General features: G+C 39.1%; 1 protein-coding gene across 1 annotated transcript; it reads left to right on the top strand.

Annotated features, from left to right (window-relative positions):
- Positions 1 to 1,003: 1,003 nt before the first annotated feature.
- Positions 1,004 to 3,583, top strand: LOC107263553 (cuticle protein 19.8). Its single transcript, XM_015730881.2, has 4 exons — positions 1,004 to 1,082; positions 1,190 to 1,367; positions 1,788 to 2,083; positions 2,157 to 3,583. The coding sequence occupies exons 1-4, from the start codon at positions 1,071 to 1,073 to the stop codon at positions 2,379 to 2,381; spliced, it is 711 nt and encodes a 236-aa protein (XP_015586367.1). The 5' UTR covers positions 1,004 to 1,070; the 3' UTR covers positions 2,382 to 3,583.
- The last annotated feature ends 5,511 nt before the right edge of the window (positions 3,584 to 9,094 follow it).

Here is a 9,094-nt window from a genome sequence, read left to right as displayed (position 1 = left end):
GCGTAATTTCCGGTTGAATCAAAGCAAACGGGAGTCGTTTCGGGATTTCCAACGACTCTAAAGCAGTTACCATCGATTCCTCTTACGGAGGAGGAAATGAAGCTGATAATGCGGGGAGTGGAAATTAAATTTGCATTACGTGCCCACCTTTCGCAGAATCCACGTGCCGCTATTTTTCCATTTACTTACTTTTATCTTAGAACTACCATAGCCGTGTAAAATTGAATAATAATTCATTGGTGCCCTGACACGAGACACGTTAGAAAAGTTAAATTCTATTTTAAAACGACAACTATAATTTTACAATTAAATGTGGCATACTGGTTCTTCACTTAGACTTTAAAAAAGTTATATAAAATTTAGGAAAATTATATTTCAATCGTGAATCGCAAAATCAACACGTCCATCTCGAACCTGAAGGATACGTAAATTTGAATGGTGTTAAACTTTCAATATGATTTTTATTTGTCTGTATAACAAAAGGATTTTAGCCCAGGATACACTTTCTCTATCAGCTAAATCAATCCGGTCCCATAGGTACTCTGTGTGGCCAAATGAGCGACCGATCTTCGCAGCGCGTAGCACTGAAGAATGGGGTCGCCGTGATAGATTTCATGTTTAAGAGAAGATAAATCTAGCAACCCCTAGCAGGGTAAAGTTAGAAAAGGGACCAAGTGAAATAGCACCGATTTCCTTTTCCCGTTGCCTTTCCCTTTCTTTCACAACCCAATCGAATTTCTTTAAGATTCCTTCCTTTTCACTATTTCGCCTATATCGCTTTTGAATTCATGACAATTATTTTTTTCAAACCCTTCACCCTTCGGATCACGCTCATTCCGTATACTTTTGTAAATCACTGTACATATGATTCGCACGGTACAGTTTCACCTGTAAACCTATATTGTATTATACTTATGCATAATTTTTTGTCACCTACATATAACTGTCAGTGATATCAATGCAAACGAAGTAGAAGGCGGAGCCAGACGTATGGATTAGTATAAAAGCTCCAGTTCCACAGAGTCAGAGTACAGTCATCATAAGGACATCGAAAAACAGTCGAGATCAATATGACATGCAAAGTAATTAGGAAATCAATTAATTTTTATTATAAGATCATTATCAGTGACTTATTTAATTTGTGAATTATCATGTGCCTCATAAACGTAACATTTATTCTGGGTTACAGTTATTCATTTTGGCTGGCCTCCTGGCTGTGGTCCGAGCTGGAATCGTCGGTGGCGGCTTAGTCGGTGGACCAACAGCTGCGACAGTTGCAGTTGGTCAACCAACTGTTATCAGAACCGAGAACTACGATCCAAATCCTCAGTACAGCTTCAGTTACAGCGTGGCCGATGGACTTACTGGTATGTTTGGCATTATAGGAATCGACAGAATTCTCAACCACTGGTATACGTTTTCAGAACAATGATATTCGTATTCTCGATATTCCTTTATAGAAAATAGTTTATTCCATCGGATGCGCAAGTAGACAAAGCCGATTTAGCGCAGAGCAATATCAACAAACTTTACGTATATATAACAGTAGAACAAGCTAGTTTTCTGAGATAAAGTACTCATAGATACACAAAGTGCAGTTTCCGAGCAATGTTGAATATAAAATCTGAGTATTCGCTACTTAGCAAACTTGCCACCTTCTCGTATCCTGCTGCATTACAAGATTTTCATAAGAAGATAGAAACTTGCAAAACCCACGTACTGTACCGGCATTACAAAATTTGCTTTTTGTAAATGAGCATTAATCAGAGAATTACTAAAACTCTTAGGCGACAACAAGGCTCAGGAGGAAACCAGGAACGGTGACGTGGTCCAGGGTAGTTACAGTCTAGTGGAACCTGATGGTTCTCGACGTATAGTCTCCTACGCTGCTGATCCCATCAATGGATTCAACGCTGTTGTGCAAAAAGATCCTGCAATTACCGTAAAGGCTGCAGTTGGTGCACCTGGTCAGGTTCTACGATCTGCTGTAGTTTCTCCTCAGCAACTCGTTGCTACTCGGCCATCTATTATTGCCACGGGTGGACACAGCGCAGCAGTTGGCGCACCTTTAATTCGTCAACAGGTAAGGCATATATCGTAACAAGCTTAGTTAAGCTACTGAATGTATTTTGTTCAACCTAAGTTATCTTATACAGGCCTTACTCGCTACTGGTTCTCCATTGCTGAGACAATCTGTCATTACCGGACCTACACTGACGTCTTCCAACATTATCAACACTGCTGGTGTCAACGTTGGCTTGCTCAGTGGTATACCTTTGGGCTACGGACTTGGACTGGGACTTAGGGCCGGAAATCTTTATGGTACGCAACCTATTCTTGCATCCGGCTATGGAACCGGAGGCATTGTCAAAGTTCATTAAATTACCAGTACTCTAAGTACAGTACCTATGGACCATACCAATATATCGCCCACTTCAACCGTTACTTCTTGCGTCTGATAGACTCATTGAACTTTCGACCTTTGAGAACACTGACAAAAATTAATGAATTTCAAATGGATAATTAAGCATTGGACTGTAAGAAGTAGATGTTGTTCTATGGGCCGGACGAACCGGTTTCTCCGAGAATGAATCTTTTGTCGTGAAGTGTTCCGTGGTTATTACGCAAATTCCTCCACGCTCTTAAGCAGAATTGTCATGTAAGGTCAAAGGTTAATCTTGATGACAAAGCAATTGATGTACATTGTATCAAGTACGTTGGTCAGAAAAAGATTACACAAGTTAAAGAAAGAATAAAACTTCATTATAAATTTGACTGTTACAACTTGAAAAATCCGTGAAGCTTCGTTATCCACATTGACGAAAACAGCTTTACGCTACGAAATATTTATTCTTCGGGATAGTTTTCATGGGTTTCATTCATTCCTGAGCGAATAGACTTTTATGAAAGTACTATCTGTATTCTTCAAATACCTATAACAAGTGCTGTCGTTACATGTCTCGTATCCTCGTACTACTTTAATTTGATGCCATTTACTATCGTATTGGCGATCATCCTCGTAAAGTCAGAACGCATATACGAAGAAGTAAAACGTAGAAAATTGTCTGCAGAATCTCAATTCGCTCACGAAAATGAATATCTCATTTGGCACACGTATATTATAATCAAGCATATACATTAGCAGTAGCGTTCTGTGACATGTAATATTTACGCCGCAATGTATTTTCTGGGTGGCAGCTGCTTGGTTGGTAAAACATAGGAAGCTGAATTCCGACCCAGCTGTTACCTCCCACACAATTCTCGCCTATCCGCCACGTTTATACGCATTAATTTACTCGCCATATCCGCACTATTTTTCTCGATTCTATTTCTTTTTCCGTTTGTTAAGTACACTCGTTACCGACTACCCGTGAACTAAGATCCAGGATATTGTATCGACTTGTCTCCGACATCGTTGGACTATAACGACTTTCCTACGGTTTGTCGTAGATCTACTAGTACTGTACTTGCACTTACCACTTTTCTCACTAAACTTAAGCCTCACGCCGCGAACCCATTGTATTATACGACCCAATCTAATATTTATGTATGCATCCGAATAAAGAAAAGAGATTTCACGCTACGTATTTTGCATAACGTGCCATATCTAATTGCCATTGTCCCGTCGTCGTACCAGCTAAAGACGCGACAGGTAAAACCCACTGGAACAACCATGACCATCCCTTTGGAAATTCACTCTGGGGGGTAGATATGCGAATGCTCCATTCACTCTTTATTATCCTAAGTCCCTTGGTTTTATTAGTAAATTGTTATGCTTCGTTACGAGTTTATCCGTTTACTGTCTGTCGGGAATGGTTATGATATAAACAGACAGCTATTCGCGATTTCCTTACAAAAATATATTTAAATGGTGTTATGGGAAATATTGAGGGTTTTTATCTATGTATTTATTTCCAGTGTATTTGCACTGTACAAGTAGACTACATTAGACTACAGTACATTAGATGCATACGGCGCCATAGTTGGCAGTTTATTCGTACGACACATGGGCTGCTATTCCCTTTCGAATATTAACTGATATTATTTTATTGTGATTTGCAGAATACGATAAAACGCATTGCAATGGGTCTCGTTGCGAATATGGCTCGGGACCAAAATCGCGAGGAGCCTTATCCCCTGAACTGAACCCTGAACGTTACATTGTATTCTTGAGAATTACGAAGCTACTTCTTTGATTTACTCTTGATTGAAATTCTGGAAAATGTGCACTTCGAAAATACGTGTTTGATATTCTGTTATTTATCTCGGTAATAATGCAACAATGTTCTATCATGCGGGATAGTACAAATGGATTTCAATATTTTACCTAAAGAGGTCCACACGGTATTACAGGATTTCATACTATAAAAATTAGATGCACGAACATAGCTGGATTATTTAATTCACAGCACCGTATTACATTCTGTTGTCATCTGAGAATTCACACCATTAAGCGAGTGTTTAGTACTTTGTGCCTGCGGTCTGTTTTTTTTTTATGAACACGATAAATGGATAATAAACAACTTTGAAAAGCTCAAGCGCAATTATGAACGAAACTATAACACTCACAAACAGGACATTACTTTAAACCGTCCCAATATCAAAACATCGGTTAATCAGCATCCCAAGTAATAAATAGCAGTAAACATCCTTAACATGCCAAACCCCAAGAAGTTCGTTGAAAGGTTAATCGGAAATTCGAATTTGATGCCGGAAGCAGAACGTAAAGCTTGAAGAAGTCAGAGAAAAACTTTTGCCTCAGTTGGGTACGTCGAATCCGAAAGTTCGAACGTAAAGTAGAAGCTATCTCGGTGAGAACCACGAGCGTCCTGTGATTCCGGCAAGCACGTTTTCCCTAGTGATTTAGTTGGTTCCACGATGCGACTACGTGATCCCCAAGAGTCACGCGCCCGCGATACAAATACTATCATGGAGGAGAAGGAAATCGTACCTGCCCTATCGGTAATATAACTCCTAGTTTTAATTAGGTACATTAACCTCGGATTATTTTGACTCCGTGGACAATCTGGTTCTCCTGGCATTGCTAATGAAACGACCGGAAATTTTCATTCCCTACATTGGCGCGAGCCCGTTCGCTACGATTCTCCACGGTAATTTCATGAAAAGCGTTTCATTTAAGTTGCAATACCAGTGCGAATATCGTGCGGCATTCTCGCAATTAAAATCTATCAAGATTTTATCGTTTCATTCAATAATATCATTCCGCAGTGCCGTTTCGTTTCTTCTATACCAGTTCAACAATTTTTTCAGAAACATATCTAATTCTATACTAAGATTTTGATTTTTACTAGCAATCTTATGAATATACTGGGAATATCGTTTGAATCATATATAATATCTCTCTTTAAATACTACTTCAGATGTGAATAGAGGTTGACTTTAAATAACATTCTTAAATCAGACAAATCTAATTCGAGGTACGTTACCTTACTGTCTTTACTTTATACTGCTATTGATAGAGTTAAAACTAAGTGTACTTCTACGTCGCCTTTGTCGCGATATCTTCTTATTTATTTGGTTCTAGAACTTAACGTTATATATATATATATATATATATCTGTCTATTTCGTTATTGTGAGGAAGGAAGTGACTTAATAATTCATCGGGCAGCGCTGCACGACGCCGACCAAGTCGTGCTAGCAGCTCATTTACATTTATGAGATAAAAATGGCGCATATTTATCGAAGCACGCCATGATCATGCTGTAAAACGAAAGTTAAGAGAGAAAGGAGAGCGGCGGGGAAAAATAGGGTAAGGGCTGTGAGAACTGACGTGAGGCGCTATGAATTTTAAGGTGTTTTCAACTGACGCTTCCTTCTCGTTTGTCGTAAACTTCTAGAGACACTACATTCAGTCGCGCCGTATCCATTATGGATCTGTCGTTCACCTTTCGACCTGAATGAAAAGATGTCAGTGAAAAGCCAACCCTTTTATCAATATCGACTTCGCGCTTTGAAGTAGCCAGTTTCTTATCGGAACACGTGAAGCGTTTCGGACTTTATTTACTGTTTATCTTGAAAGCTCAAAGAGATTTGCTTTACAGTATTATTTATTGTTACTTCCAATCTTCTATCGACTCTTCTATTCTACTCAGTAGAATCGACATCAAGACTGAAATTGAATTTTCTTGAAAAAGTTTTTATTTCGAATCTATCTATCGCGTACACGTGTACAAGCTGTATAAATTGTCGAATAAAAAAATATATTTTTTTTCTTCCCTTTCAGATCCAACATCTACTAATAACGGGAGAAAATGGTGCAGCGGGTGTCGTATCGATCGGACGTAAGAAGCGTCAACTAAGGTAAGTGCGTAACGACCATCTCAAATAACGAATCCGTAAATTGTAAAGTTTTCTTATTTCTTTCCAAAGGGTGACCCCGGGGATAAAATAAATTATCGAATTACTTTGATTAAAAAAAAAAGGAGCAAGAGAAGGGACAGCTCGTTATCGGGAATAAATTCCAAAAAATACGTGATCACCCCGGCTCCATTGGGGCGAGACTCAAAAAGATTTATGACTATCGGGTTCGGAACAAAAGCGAATCTTCTCCATACTACATCGATCGCGAGGACTCAAGATTTTAATAGAACTTTATAAAGGGGGTCCAAGATGATTACTCCCAATATACCTTAGCTTTTTTAAAATGACAAATAGACTAAGGTACACCAATTGACAGCTACGTCGTTCAACGACTTCGTCGCAGTCTAAGAAGGGGATGAAAAATAAAGCCAAAAAAATCCTTCTCGATCAGAATCCAAGCAAGTCGTGTGCAACGTTAAGTGTGAAAAAAAGTACTCAAGTTTTTTCAACTCGTTGTCGCGGGACTCTTAATAAAAGTTTGAGAGTCAAGGGAAACTTTGCGTAACGCTAAGCGCGGACTCTTAAATCAGTGATGGAAATTTAAAGCGAGGCGTTAAGGGAATTGCGTAAAAGCAAAGTAAAGGGTGAGCCGTATAGAATGGAAAGAACCATTTCGCGCAAAGCCTGCAGAATAGGAATGGGAAAGGCATGTACCCTTCTTAACCTAATGAAAGGCGAAAGTTCTTCATCTGAGTTTACAGCGAGTAAGCAACGTTAGTTTGACTAAGTACCACGTTACAGGTCTTTCGTACTATACAAGCCAATCGTCAATAGCCACTTATTCTTACGTACACTATTCACCCACAAAGTTTATTGCACAACGAATAATTTTAATTTAAGATGTCTCTATAGAAACGCAATAAGAACCCACTCGCAGGCTTTCATATGTAATTCCAATTCATTTCAAGATGACAGAGAGAGAGACATTCCACACCGGTACGAAATCTTGAGTCATAACAATAATAAGTAATTCAATCTTTCTTAACGTAAGCATACAGATACCGTGATTACCTTTTATACACAGTCTGAATGAAATCGCATAGCTTCACTCTGCGAAGAAAGACATCGTGCATTCTAAAGGTAAAAAGACGAGGGTACAGTAAATTACGTAAGATTACTAAAAGTACGGTGGGAACGTGTGGTACAAGCTACAAGCTGTGCTTGCGGCAGCACGATTCTCTTACGCGTATCCGCATATACCCATAGCATATATGTATATATACGAATCGTAGGAGGTAATTGGTTTTCGTATTAAAGATAACCCGCGTAGTCACCGGAGCCGCTAACAAAACCAATCAACGTTGGAAATTCAAGTTAACGGACGCACGTTAGAGAAGAGTTGGCAACATCAGCAATAAAATGTTGCCGTCTTGTTAACTAGACCAGCGGCACTGCATTGTCTCAATTACTTCGTTTGTTTGCCAGGTACCCTTACGGTGGGAATGGCTTTGAATATCTACAGCGAGACTGTCGGTCACGCTTGATTATCAACATTCCCGGTATTCCCACATTCCTCGTCGCATTCATTACCACCCTCATACGTGACCCATCCTACGGTCCAACAATTCCGATTCACATTTCACGGAGAGACAGGAAAATCTCAGGAATCAACGTCGTCTTGCATCTCCACTTTAACAAGATAGGGGAAATCTTAATTCATGACAGATTTCAGGAATACAATTTATATATACAATATTTCATTGATTCGACATTCGCTCTGACTCTATCCTCGTGTCTTATAGGCTTTGCCGGAGTTTTTGCTATAAAGTAGATACTTGACAGAAAACGCATTCTTGCACTCTTGCGTGTGGGTTAGACGCGTGGGATGCGTGGGTCAGGGCGCGGCCCAATGAGTTATCACGATCAACACGCATCTTAATTTGCAACACATTACCCAGGACCATCGACACTTTTAGGTAACAAGTGCCCAATTTAGTGCGCTCATTTTATTTGCTTGTAGTTTACGGCTTGAGATACGTACAAGCTGACATCGGAGTATGTACTCAACCTCCGGGACATATGGAGTAGAAGGGTCAAGGATGTAGACATGAATATTAAGTATTCCTAATAATTTGACGATTAGTCATCCGAAGTTGCAGTATAATCAGGGTACGTAAAATTATTCTGGAACTAATTTTTTTTAACGATACAATTGTAGCATTGCAAATGGTATCGATTTCTGAAGAAATATTTTGCCTTATTGATGACAACCTTAAGACTTTTAACCATATCTGGAACATCCCTTGACGACACAATTTCGGCTGTCTTTTATATTCTTAAATCTTCAAACTTGTTAGGATTGTGTTACCGGTATAGTGTGTTTAGTCTTCTTTCCGCACTTATAAACATCCCCTGGATAGTTGTACATGATGCACAAACTTTTAAATACGGAATTAGTTTATCGTTACTTTTGAATAGAGTTGCTGGTTAACCGTAGCCGTGTATTAAGAAGTGTTGATTATTAATTGGTATCGTTTAAGACTAGAAGAGAATTTCGTATACCGCAAACATCAGTATATAGTGAAAATACGAAGAAAAATAATTTTGTGAAATTTATATAACAGCTTACAGGAAAAAAATAAAACTGTGATGGTAAATCGATCGGTATCTTGTAAATAAGTATCGTTTACACGGATTAACCCAAAGGCAGTCGCAGCTGTCTGGGGCAGAACACGCAGTATCTCCTAAACGGATTGATATATCGGCCTCCT

The sequence above is a fragment of the Cephus cinctus genome, unplaced genomic scaffold, assembly GCF_000341935.2.
Source record: "Cephus cinctus unplaced genomic scaffold, Ccin1 Ccin1_scaffold0160, whole genome shotgun sequence".
Lineage (NCBI taxonomy): Eukaryota > Metazoa > Arthropoda > Insecta > Hymenoptera > Cephidae > Cephus > Cephus cinctus.
Note: the sequence above shows the minus strand (reverse complement) of the source record. Positions and strands in the feature narration are given on the sequence as shown.